The 25,147-nt window shown below is 41.5% G+C and overlaps 3 protein-coding genes across 3 annotated transcripts in view; all 3 read left to right on the forward strand.

Annotated features, from left to right (window-relative positions):
* The window catches only part of LOC133555192 (rho guanine nucleotide exchange factor 7), a 61,112-nt gene that overhangs the window by 15,659 nt on the left and 20,306 nt on the right, over positions 1-25,147 (forward strand). The window lies entirely within an intron of this gene.
* LOC133555193 (snaclec alboaggregin-A subunit beta'-like) lies at positions 11,651-14,328 on the forward strand. Its single transcript, XM_061904763.1, has 7 exons — positions 11,651-11,708; positions 11,792-11,845; positions 11,939-11,969; positions 12,038-12,120; positions 13,569-13,697; positions 13,901-13,993; positions 14,067-14,328. The coding sequence occupies exons 2-7, from the start codon at positions 11,792-11,794 to the stop codon at positions 14,214-14,216; spliced, it is 540 nt and encodes a 179-aa protein (XP_061760747.1). The 5' UTR covers positions 11,651-11,708; the 3' UTR covers positions 14,217-14,328.
* LOC133555194 (ladderlectin-like) lies at positions 18,505-20,783 on the forward strand. The gene is made up of 7 exons (XM_061904764.1): positions 18,505-18,566; positions 18,650-18,703; positions 18,797-18,827; positions 18,896-18,978; positions 20,018-20,146; positions 20,348-20,444; positions 20,518-20,783. Exons 2-7 carry the CDS (start codon positions 18,650-18,652, stop codon positions 20,595-20,597), a joined length of 474 nt encoding a protein of 157 aa, XP_061760748.1. The 5' UTR covers positions 18,505-18,566; the 3' UTR covers positions 20,598-20,783.

The raw sequence follows: 25,147 nt of genomic DNA on the forward strand, positions 1-25,147 counted from the left end.
TGACCTATTCAAGGCTCCAATTACGTCACGTTAAATTTTCCACTTTGACATATTTTTGGGGGGGAAAATGTTGCATATTTTGTGTTTGCCATAGAAAAAACTCAGCTGTTTTTTTTTTAAAAAGGGCCTAAAATAAACAATAAACATAAACAACAATAAAACTAATTTTAATAATAATTGACTGATGGATCCGAAGTTGATCTCGAGATTATTGTGTTAAAAGTAAACAGTAAAAAAAAAAGTATAATTTATTTTCTAACTCTTTTATGAGTAGGACCCTTTTGGATCCCCAATAATTTTAGTGTGATTTGTTTTTTAATGTCATTGCTGAAAAAATTATAATTAATTAAAATCAATGGTGTTATGAGTTATTGACCTTTTTAGTGCTCCAATTATTATACAATCTCAAATATTCCACTTGGAAAAATTATTGGGTGAAAATATTGCATATTTTGTGATTTTTCCATTTAAAAAAACTGGGGTTTTTTTTGTGAAAAAAAGAGCATGCAACTTAAATCTTTAAAATCATTATATTGACAGATAGAGATAATGTTGACCTAGAGATTTAAAACTTGAATAATAATAAAAAAAATAATACTGAATAATGACACATTTTTAATATTTTTTTTTTACCAAAACCCTTTGGGGTCCCTGAGATCAAGCCTGAGTGGAGGCCCAAATGTATATTTTTTATACATATATTGTTTTTAAAAATTAAAAATGTCAAAATGACCACAACTTGCTTTGGTTTTTCAGTGCGCGGCCCTCAGTGGATAAAGTTTGGACACCCCTGCCCTAAATATTACCTACATGTAAGCAGTTTTCATTTGGTAACTCCCACATGGAACGGATTTGTGTGTTGTAGAAAATGATCTGCAATGTTTAGCATAAAAAAACTTAGCTAATTTCAACAGTTCATGCCCATAGTAGAGATGTCCGATAATATCGGCCGATAAATGCTTTAAAATGCGATATCGGAAATTATCGGTATCTGTTTCAAAAAGTAAAATGTATGACTTTTTAAAACCTCGCTGTACGGAGTGGTACATGGACGTCGGGAGAAATAAAGGACCAATAAACTCATTTCGGCCGCTTGTACCCGTGATCTTATCCTTTCGGTCATGACCCAAAGCTCATGACCATAGGTGAGGATGGGAACGTAGATCGACCGGTAAATTGAGAGCTTTGCCTTCCGGCTCAGCTCCTTCTTCACCACAACGGATCGATACAACGTCCGCATTACTGAAGACGCCGCACCGATCCGCCTGTCGATCTCACGATCCACTCTTCCCTCACTCGTGAACAAGACTCCTAGGTACTTGAACTCCTCCACTTGGGGCAGGGTCTCCTCCCCAACCCGGAGATGGCATTCCACCCTTTTCCGGGCGAGAACCATGGACTCGGACTTGGAGGTGCTGATTCTCATTCCGGTCGCTTCACACTCGGTTGCGAACCGATCCAGCGAGAGCTGAAGATCCCGGTCGGATGAAGCCATCAGGACCACATCATCTGCAAAAAGCAGAGACCTAATCCTGCGGTCACCAAACCGGAACCCCTCAACGCCTTGACTGCGCCTAGAATTCTGTCCATAAAAGTTATGAACAGAATCGGTGATAAAGGACAGCCTTGGCGGAGTCCAACCCTCACTGGAAATGTGTTCGATTTACTGCCGGCAATGCGGACCAAGTTTCAATCAATCAATCAAAAACCCAAGTTGTACAGGTCTGAAGGTACAGAGGCCTGAATGCAATCCACTTCTCCAGGTTGGAGTTGGACACATACTGTAGCTCAGAGTTTTTCAACCTTCTTCGAACCGAGGCACATTTTTTGCGTTGAAAAAATCCAGAGGCACACCACCAGCAGAATTTATTAAAAAAATGAAACTCACCCCAAAAAAAGTTAACAGTAAAAAGTCTTCACAATTGTTGGATATGACTTTAAACCATAACCATCACTTTAGCTCTTATCTCAAAGTAGGTGTACTGTCAAGACCTGTCACATCATGCCGTGACTTATTTTGACTTGTTTGCTGTATTCCTGTGTGTAGTGTTTTAGTACTTGTCTTGCGCTCCTATTTTGGTGGCTTTTTCTCTCTTTTTTTTGGGGGGGGGGGGTATTTTCCTGTAGCAGTTTCATGTCTTCCTTTTGAGTGATATTTTCCCGTGGCATTGATGGCAACTTCCAATTATTTTTTTTAAATGAATTTTATTGTAGTTTTATTCTGGCGAGTTTGATCTTCTGGGATATTAGGTAGGTCTTTATTGTCAGTGCAACAAGTACAACGAAACTTTGTTTTCAGCACAAACCTGTTCAAGATTAGACAAACAAACAGTGTACCGGGTTACAGAACAAGAACGCTGATGGGTCGCCATGAGGCGCCCCGTAAAAGATGGGAAAAAGGTGGTCAACGCTGGGGAAGGATGAGTAAAAAAATACAATCCAGACTAGGCTCCTAAGGGGGCCCAGTTCGGAGTGAGAAAAAAACCTCCGTAGCAAAGCACATATACATATTACAACATACATCTCGAGATATCTAGCAACAGAGGGAAGGTAGTTCAAGGTCATAGTGGTAGGCCGCAGCTCTCAGGCGCTGACCATCCATTCATCACCCCTGGGATTTGCATCGAGGGCGTTGGATTGGGGGACAGGAGGGTGTATGTGTGGCGTGTATTTTTTTTGTGGATGTGTGTGTGTGTGTATAAGCCCATAGTGTGTCTCTGTTCCGCGGCCTTGATGTATTTGCCGTCGCTAGTCCAAAGTTCACAACATGTGTGTGTCCATGAGAGACAAAAAAGGGAGTTTGTTGTGTCTTCCCGCAGTGATCTACGGGAGAGTCTCGAAGCCAGGAAAAAAAATCCAAGTTAAAATCATTTGTATGCGAGTGAAAATAAAATTTGCTTTTCACTCTAAAATTGTCTATGACTGGTCCTCAAAAACTGCGGGGTAAATAAATGATAAATGGGTTGTACTTGTATAGCGCTTTTCTACCTTCAAGGTACTCAAAGCGCTTTGACACTACTTCCACATTTACCCATTCACACACACATTCACACACTGATGGAGGGAGCTGCCATGCAAGGCGCCAACCAGCACCCATCAGGAGCAAGGGTGAAGTGTCTTGCTCAGGACACAACGGACGTGACGAGGTTGGTACTAGGTGAGAATTGAACCAGGGACGCTCGGGTTGCGCACGGCCACTCTTCCACTGCGCCACGCCGTCCCACATAAACAGTCCGATGTAATCCACAGTTCTTCCCGCATCCTCCAATCATTTGTGGCAGCTTTGGGGTACTTTGAAGACTGCCAGCAATTTACAATTTGTCGACAAACCAGAGCATCGCTTACTCCAATCAGCAGATGACCTGTTGTCATAATTCCGAATAGGTAGATATCTTCACGTCCTCGACAGAAAAGGGTCGCCAGGCACGCGGCACTCCTACTTCTCCCAGGAGTCCGTCGTGTGTCCAGCAACAACCACTTCGTCACGACAGCAGGTTCCCCCAAACCCAAGATCTTGTCAATTTTGTTGAGGCCAGTTAAATAGTTCCAATGTTTAGATTTGGAGAGAAAGGAAAGTTAAGACAAGACAAAACAAAGAAGCAAGCAGGAGAGATAAGGGAGAGGAAAGGGGAGCGTCCACCCTCGGTGAGTGCCAGAGAGAAAACTTCGCTGAAGGTTTTTTTAGTACACACACACACACACACAAACACCGAGCACCCACTGGCAGAAATGTAGATCGGCGCCTATGGTATCGGTGCAGTGGTTAGTAACTGAACAACAGCCGTATTGGTCGTTGGCCATCATCCCAAAACCGGAAGTGGCTCTTGGTCACGTGGTTGAAATCGAACAATCGGTCCATCACTCAGACATCCGACAAAGACAATAAAACAGGAGACACCGCATTAGTCGGGTTACGGTTCTCAATTAAACATCGCAAATATTAGGGGTGTGGGAAAAAATTGATTCGAATACGAATCATTGTGCGATTCAGAATCAATTCTCTTTTTTTTTTTTTAAATCTATTTTTTTTTTATCAATCCAACAAAACGATACACAGCAATACCATAACAACGCAATCCAATTCCGAAACCAAACCTGACCCAGCAACACTCAGAACTGCAATAAACAGAGCAATTGAGAGAAGACACAAACACGACACAGAACAAACCATCCATCCATCCATTTTCTACCGCTTATTCCCTTTTGGGGTCGCGGGGGCGCTGGCGCCTATCTCAGCTACAATCGGGCGGAAGGCGGGGTACACCCTGGACAAGTCGCCACCTCATCGCAGGGCCAACACAGATAGACAGACAACATTCACACTCACATTCACACACTAGGGCCAATTTAGTGTTGCCAATCAACCTATCCCCAGGTGCATGTCTTTGGAAGTGGGAGGAAGCCGGAGTACCCGGAGGGAACCCACGCATTCACGGGGAGAACATGCAAACTCCACACAGAAAGATCCCGAGCCTGGATTTGAGCCCAGGACTGCAGGAACTTCGTATTGTGAGGCAGACGCACTAACCCCTCTGCCACCGTGAAGCCCCAGAACAAACCAAAAGTAGTGAAACAAAAATGAATATTATCAACAACGGTATCAATATTAGTTATAATTCCAGCATAGCAGTGATTAAAAATCCCTCATTGACATTATCATTAGACATTTATAAAAATAAAAAACAACAATAGTGTTACATTGGCTTACACTTGCATCGCATCTCATAAGCTTGACAACACACTGTGTCCAATATTTTCACAAAGATAAAATAGGTCGTATTTTTGGTTCGTTTAATAGTTAAAACTAATTTACATTATTGCAATTAGTTAATAAAACATTGTCCTTTACAATTATGAAAGCTTTTTTTTTTTTTTAAATCTACTACTCTGCTAGCATGTCAGCAGACTGGGGTAGATCCTGCTGAAATCCTATGTATTGAATGAATACAGAATCGTTTTGATTCAGAAAAATATCGTTTTTGAATCGAGAATCGCGTTGAATCAAATAAAATCGATATGATATCAAATCGTGACCCCAAGAATGGATATTGAACCGAATCGTGGGACACCCAAAGATTCGCAGCCCTAATAAATATTGTTACATTAATTCATAAAACTGTGTTTTATTGGCTTTGATATCAAACTAAATAATAAATAAAACCGGTAAGGTTTATTTATTCAGGTGTACTGGAGAGGAGGCTACGCCGGATAGTCGAACCTCGAATTCAGGCGGAACAGTGGTTTTCGTCCTGGTCGTGGAACTGTGGACCAGCTCTATACTCTCGGGAGGGTTCTTGGGGGTGCATGGGAGTTTGCCCAACCAGTCTACATGTGCTTTGTGGACTTGGAGAAGGCATTCGACCGTGTCCCTCGGGAAGTCCTGTGGGGAGTGCTCAGAGAGTATGGGGTATCGGACTGTCTTATTGTGGCGGTCCGCTCCCTGTGTGATCAGTGTCAGAGCTTGGTCCGCATTGCTGGCAGTAAGTCGGACACATTTCCAGTGAGGGTTGGACTCCGCCAAGGCTGTCCTTTGTCACCGATTCTGCCCCAAGTGGAGGAGTTCAAGTACCTAGGAGTCTTGTTCACGAGTGGGGGAAGAGCGTATCGTGAGATCGACAGGCGCTTTCAGTAATGCAGACGTTGTATCGATCCGTTGTGGTGAAGAAGGAGCTGAGCCAAAAAAGCAAAGCTCTCAATTTACCGGTCGATCTACGTTCCCATCCTCACCTATGGTCCTGAGCTTTGAGTCATGACCGAAAGGATAAGATCACGGGTACAAGCGGCCGAAATGAGTTTCCCCCGCCGGGTGGCGGGGCTCTCCCTTAGAGATAGGGTGAGAAGCTCTGCCATCCGGGAGGAGCTCAAAGTAAAGCCGCTGCTCCTTCACATCGAGAGGAGCCAGATGATTTGGCTCGGGCATCTGGTCAGGATGCCACCCGAACGCCTCCCTAGGGAGGTGTTTAGGGAAACGTCCAACCGGTAGGAGGCCACGGGGAAGACCCAGGACACGTTGGGAAGACTATGTCTCCCGGCTGGCCTGGGAACACCTCAGGATCCCCCGGGAAGAGCTAGACGAAGTGGCTTGGGAGAGGGAAGTCTGGGTTTCCCTGCTTAGGCTGCTGCCCCCGCGATCCGACCTCGGATAAGCGGAAGATGATGGATGGATATCAAACTATTTTCTAAAATGTAGTTTTAAAAGGCATGTTGCCTGTTATTGTGTTGTTTTGGAAGGGCAATGCTTTCAATTCATTTCAATGGGGCTGGTTTAATTTGCAAGCTTGGTCATAGAACCAACTAGGCCCAAAAAATTGAGATATATTGAAGCCGTCCCAATAACTTACACTGTTTTTCACTGCTGTTCGCACTGATATTTGATGATTTACATAACTCCCGTTGCCTCAAGAAAGCAGAAACCATAACCACACCCTGGCTACCACCTGTTCCACCTGCTACCATCAGGGCAGGCGCTACAGGTGCATCAGAGCCAGAACAAACAGGCTCAGAGACAGCTTTTTTTTTCCCAGAGCTGTCACCATGTTGAACTCTAACTTATAATAATAATAATAATAATAATAATAATAATAATAATTCACCCCTGTACAATATCCTGCCCTAATACCCTACTGTGCAATACTACCCTTCGAGTGCAATACGTCCGACACTGATTGTTATTTATTACTTCGGTACTCTTGTCTTGTTCTGTCTATTGTACAGTATTTTGTATTTTTACAGCGTTTTGTATATTGTACAGGATTGCTTGTTATTTTTATTGGATAGTAGTCTGTTTATTTCAATTGTTAGTTTTTCCTTTATTACCTCTTGTGTTGTTTTTTTTACCCCATATTTGTTCCCACAACCGCACCTTAAATTGGAGTCTTTAATCTCGTTATATGCACATATAATGACAATGAAGTCTATTCTATTCTATATTTATGTATTCATTTTAGCATGTTATGTATTGTTTATACTCTTTCTCAACGGTGCCTAGCAGAACGCCCATGTTTGATGCCAATACAGCGTGCAATTAATAAAGCACATATGATCTAACATTGAGAAAATAGGCTCTATTAAATCATTAACTTGTGGAACACTTCAGGGCTTGGTCAATCCACCAGGTGGCTCTTTATTGTCCTAAACAGGCTTAGCTTGGTGTGTCTGAAAAGTGCACTGGGAAAAAAAACATTCGGGCTGAGAGATAGAAGATGAACGTGTGATCACTTTGACACCAGGTGAAGCATAGATGCCTTTGAAGTTTTCCATCCATCCATCCATCCATCCATTTTCTACCCTTTGTACCGTTGAGGGTCATATTTTATTTCCGTTTCTAACAATGCTCAAATCATTGTTAATACAGGTTGCACGTTAAAATAACAAAAATGCATTATCTCTCTCTCTCTCTCTCTCTATATATATATATATATATATATATATGTATATGTATATATTGCATGTATGTATATATGCATATATATTATGTACATGCATTATCTCTCTCGCTCTCTCTCTCTCTCTCTCTCTCTCTATATATATATATATATATATATATATATATATATATATATATTTATGTATATATATAATGCATGTATGTATATATGCATGTATATTATGAAAAAGCACTCATATATAACAATTATATATACTATATATATGTATATATATATATATATATATATATATATATATATATATATATATATATATATATATATATATATTGCCATTTTTTTAGTCAGCTTTAAGCATCCCTCTATCTCTTACACCCCCGTCGTTTTGTGACATGAGTGCCTATCTGTTATGATTTTGCTTCCTGGTTTCAAAGTGAAGTGAATTATATTTACATAGCGTTTTTCTCTAAAGACTTAAATCACTTTAAATAGCGGGGACCCATTGTCTACATCTTTGAAGGAGCCGTATGTAATAATTTCATGTAAAGTCATCATCAAACGGCCCTGATAGGTCAGAAGGCATTAATGAATCATTTTCTTATCGGACACCTTTTATAACTGATAACAGTAGTTCAGCCAGGATATGCTCATTTCAAAATTCAATTTACAGCCCCGAAATCTCGTTATTGTTTTCATTTTGATGCACTGCTCTCTTCTGTTTGACCAATTAAAAAGTCAGTGAGTGTGTAGCATACATGTTAAGTTAAAGTACCAATGATTGTCACACACACACTAGGTGTGGTGAGATTTGTCCTCTGCATTTGACCCATCCACTTGATCCCCTCCTGGGAGCAGCGGTTGCCGCGCCCGGGAATCATTTTGGTGATTTAACCCTCAATGCAACCCTTGATGCTGAGTGCCAAGCAGGGAAGTATTAGGTCCCATTTTTATAGTCTTTGGTATGACTTGGCCGGGGTTTGAAATCACAACCTACCGATCTCAGGGCAGACACTCTGAAACCACTAGGCATCCTAGTAGGTTGCCAGTTACGCACCGCCATCTTCATCTGGCTACTGCCACTGGTAAAGTTACTAAACATGTCAGTTCTTAGTTAATCTAAAAGGCGTCGTTACGATTCTCAACTTATTCATGACAAAGCCAGGAACAAAACCAAGATTTGTATCGGGGATGCCTTTGAAAGATGGAGATGATTGAAGGCGGAGAAGATTTTTTTCATCAGACGCCAAACTTACTCATTCCCTCCTTGATAGGTAAGTAGGGCATTTTTGTTTTCTTATTACTTGTAATAAATGGAAATGGACAATTTGTATGTAAACTATATTGTCCAATACTGTCTATGATCTTGTCTAACAAAGCTAGTATGTTTGTGCAATGAATTCTTAGCGTGATGATGCTTAGCTCCGAGTGCAATGCTTAGCATGCTAGCCAAGTCAATGACACATCGACATACAGGCTAACGGGGGAAATATATGCCCGTTTGCCTGTATGTATTTCTCAATATTGTTATACGCTGAGTAAATGGGTTCCAACATTAGCAGGGCTGTCATCATCACATGATAAAAAAATTCCTCAGTCGTGTAGCCAATCGGGATACCTTGGTAAAATGTCTCCTCTTTAGTTTTGCGCGTACATTGGGTTCCTAAGCATGCTGTACTTATTTTCACCAGTACAACCATTGCTAGCGTTGCTTGTAGTTTGTTTTAGTCTTTGTTTCCTGGTAGTTCTGACAATAACCATATGATTGCCATCTGTTGTGATATTGTACACAGGCATGCCTTACGTATTTCTTCCTGAAAACAGCCTATTTTCTGTGTAAAATGTGTTGGTTAGAGATTTGTTATTAACAAAACGCTTGTCTTTTCAGCTATTATGGTCCCAACACCTCAATCCCTAGTAAGAGGCAGTGGAAATGCGAAGTTCCTTGGAGTAGCCCAGTCGATCGAGGTGGATTCGGCTGCACATCTGGCAACCTCAGTCAGGGAGAGGGGAGGTGACTACAGAATTTTGACCATCATTGCAGTACTCTTTCTGGCCACATTCCTACATATGGCTCCTTTTTAAACCAGGGGTCTGAAACCCGATTTACCTGGGGGCCACTGGACGCAGAGTCTGGGTGAGGCTTGGCCGCAAGAAAATATTTCTTAAAAAAAAAAAATTGCATACTCCTCAGCATGTGTAGTTGTATAATGCCGTTTCAAATTGTATTCCTTATGCACCGCAACTTTGTCTGTGCAAATAAGACACGTCGGGGTGCCCCTGTGCTCAACAAAGAAATATTGCATCTCCCACTTTTCCTGGAATTGTCTTTGCTCATCACTAACCTTTCTCTTCACTGCAGGCTTTGAACAAGACATGTTTGGGGTTGTGGAATACATTTGTATTTAGCCGACACACGGAGAATAATGTTATTTTCCGCAATGTGCGTCGTTCCGCTTTTCCTCCCTACAGCAACACGGCAGTCGGTGGATAATAGCCGTAAAAGTACCGGGATAGCGAGCGCAAAACAGTGACGGCTCATATAGAAATATATGTAGTGTTCATCGTGTGAGGCGATGCAAATTAAACAATTTTAAAAAATTACGGTTTGAATTGATCCAGGTTATCGGGGACTGTTATTACTGACGGACAAGTGTCACAGTGTTATTGCTGCCAGGCACGTAAGAAAACCCTCGTCTCCATGGCAACGTTTCTGTCCCTTTCACTCATTTTCCGCTTTTCCACTAATGCAGGGGTAGGCAACCTAGAACGTTTAAAGAGCCATTTTGGACCCAAATAATATAAATCATCTCTGTCTGGAGCCAATGGGAGGAAGGGAGGCGCCATGGAGATTACAGTTATGGCAGCACAATTAGCCCCGAACGGGCTAACTTCACGACTAACATGTTACACGTTCGATTCGCCCTGACTCTCTGTCGGAGTATCAGTGCTGGGGTCCACTGCACCACAGTTTTGTATTGTCGCTCGGTCCTTCAGCGGAGTGCTTCGGAAGCTACCGGACCTAACGGGAGGGAGCTCGAGAGGGATACACACACAGTGACATACATTGCCATTCATGTATGTTGTTACGCTGTCATTCATCCGGGTCACTGCGTTTTCTCTGTATTTTATTTCTTTTGGCCTGGATTCACAGTCTATTTTCTCTCTCCGTAGCTTATAGCTCTGATGTAGGATACCATGCTAAATGGGTCTAGATATAGTTTAGCTACAGGAATAGCTACTTTTTCCAAAAGAAATGTACACAGAACAAAAATATAAGAGCTAAAACTTTTACTATGTACACCAAAGACCTATTCCTTTTAAAAATGTAATAAATACATATGACTTATATAAAATATAAATATTTTTCGATTCAATTTTGGCTGATTTTTTTTTCTTTCTGTATGATTACAATCATGTTTACCATTTTCTTTGGTAAAAATCGCTAATCAAATACGGGGCAAAAAAAAAAAAATACCTTACCAACGTATGTATTTTATGCTTTTTTTTTTTTTGACTTATTCTGATGTACCGAGTACTTTTTATTTCAACTGCAGTTTTTGTTGTAGAGCGTTTAAAAATGAAGTTCATACTGGGTGTGGTGTGGTAATGCAGAAAATTGCATAATCATACTGACAATGTCAAGTGCCCGTGACACTACTGTATGCACACAAGACTCTTACCTAAAAAACAAAAATAGTACATGCAGTAGAACCCTGTCATCCATTACATTACACACACCAAAAGGTTCAAGGTTTTTTGAAAAAAAGTTACGTCAAATTTAGTTTTCCTGGCAGCAAATCAATTGCTTTTTGGGGGTAAAGTAACTAATAACTATAATTCATCCCATCTATCCATTTTCTACCGCTTGTCCCTCTTAGGGTTGCGGGGGTGGCTCGGGCCTATCCCAGCTGCATTCAGGTGGAACGTGGGGTACACCCTGGACAAGTCGCCACCTCGCCGCAGGGCCAATAACATTTCAAATGTAATCGTTCCTAACCTTAACCAACCTGTTTCCATATTAATTAGAGCTCAATGGTTTTAAGTAAAAATAAACTTCAAATGTGTCAGTGCCACACCTCACCACAAGTGGCCATTAGGTGGACAGTTTCAAGTGAACAATTTGGACTGCACCTGTTTTCTACCTTAATTACATTTTAATGATTTAACTCAATTAGTTAATTAAATTAAGCCTTTAATGTTTGTTTGTTTTTGCGGATAATGGTTGCGTAATTAACATACAGAACATTCTAGGGCTGTGTCAAGTTGATATAAAAAGGTGGTTCAAAGTCGTCCTCAGCATGAAGCATCTTCACTGCAAAGGTAAAACGACACAACTTTGCTAGTCCAACTTTGTTTCATGTGACAATTTTTTAACATAACTGTATTTTTCTATCCTTGCACAGATGCGGTTTACTCTCTTCCTCCTCTGTGGGATCGGTGGACTGGTAGCTGGAACTGTATGTCCAATTCTCCCTGACTAACTTGACTTAACATTTTAATATTCTCTGTCATTTATTGCCATGTTCATGTTTTGGTAATGCTCTTTTCAGTGGGCTTTGCCTGTAGAAAAGAAAAAAAAAGGTTGGTAGCTGAGGATTTTTGAATATTTGTTTCTGGTTTTTTGACCTCATATAACAATTGTGTTGCAGATTGTTGTCCTCCGGGATGGACTCAGGTGGAAGGCCACTGTTACATCGTGCAAGATGATCCCAGGATTTTTTCTGATGCAGAGGTACAATACGCAACAATTTCACACTGCAGTTCTGACGTAACGCTAAACCAGTTAGAATCAGTCATGTATTTGTTTTGGCTGTTCATTCAACACTTCTACAAAATAGTTTTTACTTTCCACTCTTTGGTAATCTAGCACATTGGTCGCCAACATTTTTGAGCCAAAAGATGCTGGGAATCTAATATTGGTTCTTGTTTAAAAGTGGTTCCTCGTGTTTCGATTCGTGGGAATCATTTGCCAGGTTTGGTAAAACATTAGATTCACGGTGGCAGAGGGGTTAGTGCGTCTGCCTCACAATACGAAGTTCCTGCAGTCCTGGGTTCAAATCCAGGCTCGGGATCTTTCTGTGTGGAGTTTGCATGTTCTCCCCGTGACTACGTGGGTTCCCTCCGGGTACTCCGGCTTCCTCCCACTTCCAAAGACATGCACCTGGGGATAGGTTGATTGGCAACACTAAAATTGGCCCTAGTGTGTGAATGTGAGTGTGAAAGTTGTCTGTCTATCTGTGTTGGCCCTGCGATGAGGGGCGACTTGTCCAGGGTGTACCCCGCCTTCCGCCCGATTGTAGCTGAGATAGGCGCCAGCGCCCCCCGCGACCCCAAAAGGGAATAAGCGGTAGAAAATGGATGGATGGATGGATGGATGGGTAAAACATTAGATTCAACGTTTCAAATCAACATTTAATTTCTACCTCAATTGTGAAAGAAAATAGATAGATAAAAGAAAAAATGGGCTACATTTGTCCTGGAAAAACAAAGAAAAAAAACTTGGAACAAGGAGTAGTCGTGCTGGCGCAGGAGCGATGGCGTGGATTCCGCTGGAGAATAATCCAGCATTTTAGTTAGATTAATTGCCGAATAAAAGACAGGGAGTTTATGCTGGAAACTTGGAACACAAAACATGGATTTACCAAAACAAAACTCAACTGTCAGGCAGAATGTGACAAGATCCCCTTATAATTGTAGTGGAACAGTCCAAAACTTAACTGCAAACAAAGTGGTTTAAGTACAAAAGTTGTAATTACACAATATCAAAAGTACAGGTTGGATTTAATTGCCCATATGCAGACAGACATCGTCCTCCAGAGGAAAACAGAATCAAACGAAAACATGCAAAAATCATCTCTCTTGGTGCTTGGCTTTTTATATGACTCCTCATGGGTCAAGGTCGAGTTGTTTTTGCCGCTCCTGGCACCAACATAATCGAGGATCTCCTAGTCATAACAAATACTCATAACAATTTTTAGAATGGTCACAGTGCCCACAAACTGAATTTTACCCAATATATCCCTTGGTTCTGAATGGAAAAAAAACGAAAAGAGCAGACCTCTTAGCCTTTTTGACAGATCTTCAAATATGGTTACATATAAAATTAATCAAAATTAAGTCACAAATTCCACTACATAATACAAATTTAATTTGTTTTTTTCCTTCTGTTTCTTCCATTAGAGAGTATGCAACACTCTTGGTGGGAATCTGGCCTCAATCACCGATGCGGTTAAAAATGCCGCCGTGGCTCAACTGGTTCGGAATAACGGTTTTCGGCCCGCCTGGATTGGACTCACTGATGCAGTCAGGGTAAAATCTCAACTACTAGTAAAGTTGTCTTTTGTTCGGTTTTCAGTATTGGAGTAGATGCATGTCAGATGTTTCATGGTGATATGCTTTGATCCCAATAATGTTTTAACATGAAATGATGTCAAACATTGTGACATAGAAGCTGTAAATGAAATTGCATGCAGTCGTTATTTCTCTCGTTTAAATGTGACTTTGCCTTGCAGGAGCAAGTCTATGCTTGGACCGACGGCAGCCCCTTTGATTTCCAGAACCTTCTCTCATCTTTCTTTTTGGTGACTGTGTGTACATCTCATATGGTATGAGTATAATTAGTAAAAGCAATTGAATTATAATTGAATGTAGTGTCATGCTTCAACTTTTTCTTATTAGGTCTATGGTACCCTGCAAGTTGCTTCTCCAGGTTCCCCTTTGTTTGTGGCCAAGAAGCGTGCTGTGATCGTGATCACTAATCAGGTCCATCACATCTTCAGAACACCACCTCTTAACTTTTTCAACCCTGGAGCCCAACGTTATGGTTAATGTTTACTTCAAACATGGATACAGTTAAAATGTGTACAATGTTTACTTTAACGGTTCAAAGTACCGTTTAGTTCAGTAGCCACCAAGAAATAAAAAAATATATCCAAATCAATTGGTTTCTGTTGTTCTTCATGGGAGGTTACATAAATATGTAGCCCAAGCTTCAAAACAACGGTCTTAAAATGTATATTTCCATTTAGAAAAATTCCAATATGAACCTCTAACTTGGTTGGAACAAGCAAATGTGTACTGCAAAAAAGAGCAGACAAAATATAAGATTTATTAAAACTTGCTTGTTTCAAGCCTGGTGTACACTCTCACGTCACGTAACTAGCGTAGTCAACGCCATCTTGCCCCCTACCCCTGCCAAGCCTCCCGCAAGGCTTGCACGCACCTTCCAAAAATCCTGGGTTTGCGACGCTGTGATTGACCCGATTTTTCCAAGGAAACACAAGCTGCCAGACTTTGTGCCTTAAATGCACAAATTATCGAATGGAATAAAACTAATAAAACATTTGCGAGAAAACTGATATTGTGTACTCAATATTTGGGTGCACTCTGAAAATAAACACTGAATGTGTCGTTTTTCATCTTATTGTGTTGTCGGGTCCACAAAAGTCACAAAGTACGACACGCTTTTCATCTTTTATTGCCAATCTTGTTGCTAGCAAAATGTTCAACTTCGACATACATCTTTTTCTCTCACACACAACACTTATCATTCTCCGACAATAAACTTTCAGGCTCTGAACATGACCATACAGATTACCACCAGCATGTTGTAAACTTACAAAAGTAATTTCTAATTACATTATAGGGCTGTCTTTCTCCAAACAGCTGAATAGCATTGCAAATTATAGTAGCGTCCTCTGCTGCAACTCATTCAAAAGTTGCACAGTCCATCTTCACAAAGGTAGTTTCCCCTGGTTTATAAGTAGAATGGTCGAGGGTGGGGCGGGGGCATGGTTGGCGGCGTGATTAAGAGGGGAGGAGTTTATAGCTAGAATTCACCAAGTCAAGTATTTCATACATATATACATAAATAACAAATACTTGAATTTCAGTGTTAATTTATTTTTAACATATACACACATTACACTCATCTACTCATTGTTGAGTTAAGGGTTGAATTGTCTATCCTTGTTCTATTCTCTGTTACTATTTTTCTAACCATGCTGAACACCGTCTCTGATGATGCATTGCTGTGTGGCACGCACAAAAGTGCTTTCATCAAATGCACAAGAGTCTGGAATCTTCCATCTCTCCCTAGCATGGCCCAAAACCGGTCAATCTTTGCTTCCTGAGTAAGATCTTAACTGCCCTGCAATTGGTAGTCCACTACTTCTTCCCGGAGGCTATCCAGGTCCAATCGCAGCTGCGGCTTGGAACTTACAAGCGTATTTCTTCATCTTACTCGTCGTCGGCGTCGCCACGGCTGTATCTTCCTTGTTCTTCTGCACTCTCTAAAAGCCGTATATGTTATTGTCACATATGCATGTACAGTAGATGGCAGTGTTGTCCTGTTTAAGAGTGTCACAACATTGCTGTTTACGACAGACAAACAGCTTTACGGTAGACGAAAACGTGACTTCTGTTGTTGTGTGTTGTTACTGCGCTGGGAGGACGTTAATGAAACTGCCTAACAATAAACCCACATAAGAAACCAAGAGCCCTTGATCATTCTACAGTTATGACGTCATTGGGCAGGCTCGCGGTTTGTATTGTGGGAAAGCGGACGTGAAAACAGGCTGTCGACACGTCACTCAGGCCCGCATGGAGCTGGATGGGGCGTGGCCTCCCGCTACGCCTGAATTTCGGGAGATTTTCAGGAGAAAATTTGTCCCGGGAGGTTTTCGGGAGAGGCGCTGAATTTCGGGAGTCTCCCGAAAAATCCGGGAGGGTTGGCAAGTATGTTTGAAAGACAATTAAAGACGCCATAAGCTACATGACCATGAGTATAGTCCAGCCTTTTAGCTGTTGGAACTGTTTAAATCGCGAAAAGGATGGCTTTCGGCAGTTTTGCAGTAGTTTCCTTTGATACCATTTGTTTGTGGTGAGGGCAACCGTGGCTGCTGAGTCCGGTGCAGGAAAGTGGCCGCTATTAGGGTTTGTGGCGGCGCGTGCACATGGTTGTTGTCAGGGGTGGCGGACTTCCTGGCTTCGTTTTTGTTTATTTAGTTGGTTGGCTTGTCTGGTGTCGCACTCTGTCGTGCCGTCCTTCGCACCCAATGTCTTGCCGTCGTCTGTATTCGTATACGTGAGGATGAGCTTCTCTTTTCTCTATTTTTAGTCCGATTATCAAGAATAATGCTGTCCCACTTACCTTGAAACATTGAACAGGTTGTAGATTCTGCAGGTTACAAACTAGAAATGAATGGTGTAAAATGTTTGGGCAAACAATATTTTAGCGACATTGTGCAAGCAGACCAGCAGTAAGCCACGCTCTCTTTCTCTTAGACCGGGGGTCTGCAACCTGCGGTGCTAAAGAGCCACATGCGGCTCTTTAGCACCGCCCTAGTGGCTCCCTGGATTGTTTTCCAAAATGTATGGAAACAGAAAAATATATAAGATATATTTTTGATTTTGTAGGGTTTCTGTAGGAGGACAGCATGACCCAAACCTCCTTGATTGTTAGAAATCCAACTGTTTATATTAAACATGATTCTCTGATGAGAGTATTTGGCGAGCGCTGTTTTGTCCTACTAATTTTGTCGGTCCTTGAACTCACCGTAGTTTGATTACATGTATAACAGAGACGTATTATATGCCACTCATTCTTTGTCTCATTTCGGCACTCCACCCTTTCCCGGGTGAGAACCGATGACTCGGACTTGGAGGTGCTGATTCTCATCCCAGTCGTTTCACACTCGGCTGCAAACTGATTCAGTGAGAGCTGAAGATCCTGGCCAGTTAAAGCCATCAGGACCACATCATCTGCAAAAAGGAGAGACCTACTCCTGCAGCCATCGAACCGGATCCCCTCAACGCCCTGACTGCGCCTAGAAATTCTGTCCATTAAAGTTATGAACCGAATCGGTGACCAAGAGTAGCCTTGGCGGAGTCCAACCCTCACTGGAAACGGGTCTGACTTAATGCCAGCAATGCGGACCAAGCTCTGACACTGATCATACAGGGAGCGGACCGCCACAATTGGACAGTCCGATACCCCATACTCTCTGAGCACTCCCACAGGACTTCCCGGGGGACACAGTCGAAAGCACATGTAGACTGGTTGGGCAAACGTTTTCCAACGTTGTAAAAATGGTGGGAGGGGTAAAAAGCTTAACCATGAGATGTTCACAAAATAAGTAATAAAATAAAATTACTTTTAACATTTATCTTCTGGTCTATGCGTTCTATGTGATTTTGGTGTGGTTCCTGTGTACTGTGTTAATTTTCATGGTCAAAATCGCGGAAATTCCGTGTTTACTGATGAAAATAAAGCAGCAGACGAGAAGTGAGGCAGACACAGGAAGTGCCTCCACGCGTGCGAGAGGGTGCGTGCTTCTTTCCGCGGCTAAAAGGCAGGCCATGAGGCAGCAAGTACCTCTGCCTCAAAGTATGGGGCGATATGTTGTGAACTTGCACTTCAAAAGTTAATGAACTGCCAACACCGGTTAAGCCCTAAGAAGTAGAAGAAGAAAAACAACAGACAACAACTGCTACTCTTCCTGCAAACTGTGACGCTTTTTCGCCCTAAAAATGCAGGATTTCATCTCTAAAATAAGTAATTTTTCAAGACTGAACTTTCAACCAAAGCAAGAAGTCATTATTACTGGGAGACTAACGCCAGAGGTGCCAGATTTGATTGAAACGTGTGTGGTCCGAGGACAGAAAATAAGGCGTTAATAACTATAATTCATCCATCCATCCATGTTCTACCGCTTGTCCCTCTTAGGGTTGCGTGGGTGTGGCTGGAGCCTATCCCAGCTGCATTCAGGTGAAACGTTGGGTACACCCTGGACAAGTCGCCACCTCGTCGCAGGACCAATAACAAATGTAATCTTTCCAAAACTGCCTCCTAACCTTAACCAACCTGTTTCCACATTAATTAGAGCTGAATGGTTTAAAGTAAAAAATAAACTTAAAATGTGTCAGTGCCACACCTAACCACAAGTGGCCATTGTTTGGACAGTTTTAAGTGAACAATTTGGACTGCACCTGTTTTCTACCTTAATTACATTTTAATGATTTAACTCAATTAGTTAATTAAATTAAGCCTTTAATGTTTGTTTGTTTTTGCGGATAATGGTTGCGTAATTAACATACAGAACATTCTAGGGCTGTGTCAAGTTAACATAAAAAGGTGGTTCAAAGTCGTCCTCAGCATGAAGCATCTTCACTGCAAAGGTAAAACGACACAACTTTGCTAGTCCAACTTTGTTTCATGTGACAATTTTTTAACATAACTGTATTTTTCTATCCTTGCACAGATGCGGTTTACTCTCTTCCTCCTCTGTGGGATCGGTGGACTGATAGCTGGAACTGTATGTCCAATTCTCCCTGACTAACTTGACTTAACATTTTAATATTCTCTGTCATTTATTGCCATGTTCATGTTTTGGTAATGCTCTTTTCAGTGGGCTTTGCCTGTAGAAAAGGAAAAAAAAGGTTGGTAGCTGAGGATTTTTGAATATTTGTTTCTGGTTTTTTGACCTCATATAACAATTGTGTTGCAGATTGTTGTCCTCCGGGATGGACTCAGGTGGAAGGCCACTGTTACATCGTGCAAGATGATCCCAGGATTTTTTCTGATGCAGAGGTACAATACGCAACAATTTCACACTGCAGTTCTGACGTAGCGCTAAACCAGTTAGAATCAGTCATGTATTTGTTTTGGCTGTTCATTCAACACTTCTACAAAATAGTTTTTACTTTCCAGTCTTTGGTAATCTAGCACATTGGTTGCCAACATTTTTGAGCCAAAAGATGCTGGGAATCTAATATTGGTTCTTGTTTAAAAGTGGTTCCTCGTGTTTCGATTCGTGGAAATCATTTGCCAGGTTTGGTAAAACATTAGATTCAACGTTTCGAATCAACATTTAATTTCTACCTCAATTGTGAAAGAAAATAGATGGATAAAATGAGCTACATTTGTCCTGGAAAAACAAAGAAAAATAATAACTTGGAACAAGGAGTAGTCGTGCTGGCGCAGGAGCGATGGCGTGGATTCCGCTGGAGAATAATCCAGCATTTTAGTTAGGTTAATTGCCAAATAAAAGACAGGGAGTTTATGCAGGAAACTTGGAACACAAAACATGGATTTACCAAAACAAAACTCAACTGTCAGGCAGAATGTGACAAGATCCCCTTATAATTGTAGTGGAACAGTCCAAAACTTAACTGCAAACAAAGTGGTTTAAGTACAAAAGTTTTATTTACCCAATATCAAAAGTACAGCTTGGATTTAATTGCCCATATGCAGACAGACATCGTCCTCCAGAGGAAAACTGAATCAAACGAAAACATGCAAAAATCATCTCTCTTGGTGCTTGGCTTTTTTATATGACTCCTCATGGGTCAAGGTCGAGTTGTTTTTGCCGCTCCTGGCACCAACATAATCGAGGATCTCCTAGTCATAACAAATACTCATAACAATTTTTAGAATGGTCACAGTGCCCACAAACTGAATTTTACCCAATATATCCCTTGGTTCTGAATGGAAAAAAAACGAAAAGAGCAGACCTCTTAGCCTTTTTGACAGATCTTCAAATATGGTATAAATTAATCAAAATTAAGTCACAAATTCCTCTACATAATACACATTTAATTTGTTTTTTTCCTTCTGTTTCTTCCATTAGAGAGTATGCAACACTCTTGGTGGGAATCTGGCCTCAATCACCGATGCGGTTAAAAATGCCGTTGTGACTCAACTGGTTCGGAATAACGGTTTTCGGCCCGCCTGGATTGGACTCACTGATGCAGTCAGGGTAAAATCTCAACTACTAGTAAAGTTGTCTTTTGTTCGGTTTTCAGTATTGGAGTAGATGCATGTCAGATGTTTCATGGTGATATGCTTTGATCCTGATAATGTTTTAACATGAAAATATGTCAAACATTGTGACATAGAAGCTGTAAATGAAATTGCATGCAGTCATTTCTCTCGTTTAAATGTGACTTTGCCTTTGCAGGAGCGAGTCTATGCTTGGACCGACGGCAGCCCCTTTGATTTCCAGAACCTTCTCTCATCTTCCTTTTTTGGAGACTGTGTGTACATCTTTTCATCTGGTATGAGTATAATTAGTAAAAGCAATTGAATTATAATTGAATGTAGTGTCATGCTTCAACTTTTTCTTTTTAGGTCGATGGTTCTCTTCAAGTTGCTTCTCCAGGTTCCCCTTTGTTTGCGGCCAAGAAGCGTGCTGTGATCGTGATCACTAATCAGTCCATCACATCTTCAGAACACCACCTCTTAACTTTTTCAACCCTGGTGCCCAACTTTATGGTTATGGTTAATGTTTACTTCAAACATGCGTACAGTTAAAATGTGTACAATGTTTACTTTAACGGTTCAAGGTACCGTTTAGTTCAGTAGCCACCAAGAAATAAAAAATATATCCAAATCAATTGGTTTCTGTTGTTCTTCATGGGAGGTTACATAAATATGTAGCCCCAAGCTTCAAAACAACGGTCTTAAAATGTATATTTCCATTTAGAAAGATTCAAATATGAACCTCTAACTTGGTTGGAACGAGCAAATGTGTACTGCAAAAAAGAGCTGACAAAATATTAGATTAAAAGACTATATTTGTGGGGGGAAAAAACTAAAAAAAATGATTGAAATGATCTGTCCATTTAGTTAGTTAGTTTTACCTGAAGGTTGGGGAGGAGACCCTGCCCCAAGTGGAGGAGTTCAAGTACCTAGGAGTCTTGTTCACGAGTGGGGGAAGAGTGGATCGTGAGATCGACAGGCGGATCGGTGCGGCATCTTCAGTAATGCGGACGTTGTACCGATCCGTTGTGGTGAAGAAGGAGCTGAGCCGGAAGGCAAAGCTCTCAATTTACCGGTCGATCTACGTTCCCATCCTCACCTATGGTCATGAGCTTTGGGTCATGACCGAAAGGATAAGATCACGGGTACAAGCGGCCGAAATGAGTTTCCTCCGCCGTGTGGCGGGGCTCTCCTTTAGAGATAGGGTGAGAAGCTCTGCCATCCGGGAGGAACTCAAAGTAAAGCCGCTGCTCCTCCACATCGAGAGGAGCCAGATGAGGTGGTTCGGGCATCTGGTCAGGATGCCACCCGAACGCCTCCCTAGGGAGGTGTTTAGGGCACGTCCAACCGGTAGGAGGCCACGGGGAAGACCCAGGACACGTTGGGAAGACTATGTCTCCCGGCTGGCCTGGGAACGCCTTGGGATCCCCCGGGAAGAGCTAGACGAAGTGGCTGGGGAAAGGGAAGTCTGGGTTTCCCTACTTAGGTTGTTGCCCCCGCGACCCGACCTCGGATAAGCGGAAGAAGATGGATGGATGGAGTTTTACCTGATAAGACAGCCAAAATTAAGTTTTGCATATCTAGAAATTAGCCAGACTTTTAAATTAGAAATAAGTAGTTTATTCTGAAAACAAGCATTATTCAAATAGCGATTTATAAATTAAGCATCCTCTGGATGTTGCAGAATTTTTGAACAAGATTTTCTACAGTATGTGGGGGAAACCAAAATATCTTCTTTTGGGATTTTGGGGAAATTTGCCTTATCGTTCACAGTCAATATGAAAGACATGATGACGGATGTATTTTGTTTTTGCATTTGCCTGGTGTACACTCTCGCCTCACGTAACTAGCGTAGGCAACGCCATCTTGCCCCTTACCTCTGCGTAGCCTCCCTTAAGGCTTGCGTGCGCCTTCCAAAAATCCTGGGTTTGCGTCGCTGTGATTGGTCCGATTTTTCCAAGAAGGATGGAAAAAAACAATCATTAAACATTTGGAGGAAAACTGATATTGTATATTCAATATTTGGGTGCACTCTAAAAATAAATACTGAATGTGTCCTTTTTCATCCTATCGTGTTGTTGTTGCGTCCACAAAAAGTCACAAAGTATGACATGCTTTTCATCTTTTATTGCTAATCTTCTACTAACAAAGTGTTTGACTTTGAGATTTGTCTTATTTTCCCAAACACAACACTTATTCTCCGACTAGAAACTCATGGTGTAAATATGTACCAGCAAATAATATTTTAGTGACATTGTGCAAGCAGACCAGCAGTAAGCCACGCCCCCTTAGACAGGGGGTCTGCAACCTGCGGCGCTAAAGAGCCAAATGTGGCTCCTTGGATCTTTTTCAAAAATGTAAAAAAATAGAACAAAATGGGTTAGGATTTATATATTCTTGTTTTAATATGGTTTCTGTAGGAGGACAACCTGACACAAACCTTCCTACCTGTATATTGTAGCGTCCCGGAGGAGTAAAGGCTGCAATCTGCCCGCTCCTATTTCAACCTGTTTTGTCCTCCAGTCGAGCGCTGGATTATTGGATTGTCAATGTCACTTCTGTATTGTCGCTCCTGTCGTGTCTTACCTTGTCTTGTCTATGCATCGTTGCGGTAAGCTATGTTTGATTGCGGTTTTTAGCTTACTGCCTTTTGTTCCCTGCTTCCAAGTGTGTTCTTATATAACATATACGACTTCTGTTTCCTGCTTGATTCTTGCTAACTTCCATGCTAAATTCCCTTTTGTTTTCTAGCTCCCGTGCTAGCTCCCTTACTCTGTTATCCACCTGGTGCGCGCTTTGTGTTAGTACCCTTTTGTTTGTTCTTGTTCTATTATTTAAATTAAATCATGTTTTCTTATTCAATGCCTGCCTCCTCCTCTGCATCTTGGGGTTCGTCACAAACTAACCTTGACAGTCATCAAGCGTCGCCAGTAAACTTCTCATCCTGCAGTCGTCAACTCCTGTGTTGTGTGTGGGAGAGGGAAGAGGGGAGGGGCTGCTGAGTGGAAGACGCAACTGCTCCGTACAGCGGCGTTTTAAAAAGTCGTTAATTTTACTTTTTGAAACCGAAGCCGATCATTTCCGATATTACATTTTAAAGCATTTATCGGCCGATTTTATCGGACATCTCTAATTTCAACACATAATGCTAGTCAAGGAATGTTATGTATTCCTTAATATTGTAGAATCTGTCATAATCTTTTATTTTTGTTGCTGTTGTCTTTAGATGCAACAAGTATTCATGAGTTGTATCTTATGTCCTTTAAAGGGGAACATAATCAAAATTTCAAAAGGGTTAAAAACAATAAAAATCAGTTCCCAGTGGCTTGTTGTATTTTTTGAAGTTTTTTTCAAAATTTTACCAATCCCGGATTATCCCTAAAAAAAAAGCTTTAAAGTGCCTTATTTTCACTCTCTCGAAGCCACTGTTCATTTTCCTGTGACGTCATACAGTCCTGCCAATGTAAACAAACAATGGTGAATAGCACAGCAAGATCAAGCAACATTAGCTCGGATTCAGACTCGGATTTCAGCGGTTTAAGCGATTCAACAGGTTACGCATGTATTGAAACGGATGGTTGGAGTATGAAAGTATTGAAGAAGAGACTGAAGTTATTGAGCGAATAGCTATTGACGCTATTCATAGCCATAGCATGGCGTTAGCATCGCCGGTAAAATATGCAGCCCAAACGATCAGGACTTTCGCATCTTGTGACACTGGAGCAACTTAAATCCGTCGATTGGTAAGTGTTTTATTCGCATTAAATGTGGGTGGAAGGAAACGTCATATAGTTGCAAATGTACATACAGCTATAGCCTAAATAGCATGTTAGCATCGATTAGCTGGCAGTCATGCCGCGACCAAATATGTTTGATTAGCACATAAGTCAACAACATCAACAAAACTCACCTTTGTGATTTCGTTGACTTCATCGTTGCAAATGCATCTGCAGGTTATCCATACATCTCTGTGCCATGTCTGCCTTAACATCGTCGGTAAAATGTGCAGACACTCCGGCACATTCAATGGGGGTCTGGCGGCAGATTTCTTGCCACTTTCGCATCTTCGGGCCAGTGGTGCAACTTGAATCCCTCCCTGTTAGTGTTGTTACACCCTCCGACAACACACCGACGAGGCATGATGTCTCAAAGGTTCCAAAAAATAGTCGAAAAAACGGAAACTAACAAAGCTGAGACCCGGTGTTTGTAATGTGTTTGGGAAAAATGAAAATGGCGGCTGTATTACCTAGGCAACATCACGTACTGACGTCATCGCTTCAAGAGGGCTAAACAGAAAGGCGTTTAATTCGCCAAAATTCACCCATTTAGAGTTCGGGAATCGGTTGGAAAAATATATGGTCTTTTTTCTGCAACATCAAGGTATATATTGACGCTTACATAGGTCTGGTGATAATGTTCTCCTTTAAATCGAGATGAAGTCATCTTCAGTATTTAAAGTCTTTAACAACAAGTACTTTGGTTTCTTCCTGTCCACCATTTAAACTTGATGTAGATTTTACAGTTGGCAATGCAAGTGCTCTGGATTTTTCCGCTGCTTCATCAACCCGCGGTCCTTCTTGGGGATGTCAACTTTGCGTTTTGTCAGGCGCACATGGGTGTGGACGTTTGTTCCTTTCGGTTTGACTCGCTGTCTCAGCAAAGCCACTTTGCTGTTATTGTTGGTGAACTTAATGATGATGACAGGTGTGGTGTTGATCCTTACACTGGAGACTTTGGAATGCATGATTACATGTTCTAAACATTCACACCATTTGGTGGCAGAAAGTTGGCCGCCTGCCGCACTGTTGAAAAATTTGCATCTTGTTCTCTGTTATAAGATTGATTGATTGGTTGAAACTTTTATTTTTAGATAACACAGTACAGTACATATTCCGTACAATTGACCACTAAATGGTAACACCCGAATAAGTTTTTCAACTTGTTTAAGTCGGGGTCCACGTTAATCAATTCATGGATGGATGTTCCACCATTAGGTTAG

This window comes from Nerophis ophidion, linkage group LG06, assembly GCF_033978795.1.
Source record: "Nerophis ophidion isolate RoL-2023_Sa linkage group LG06, RoL_Noph_v1.0, whole genome shotgun sequence".
In the NCBI taxonomy this organism is placed as follows: Eukaryota; Metazoa; Chordata; class Actinopteri; order Syngnathiformes; family Syngnathidae; genus Nerophis; species Nerophis ophidion.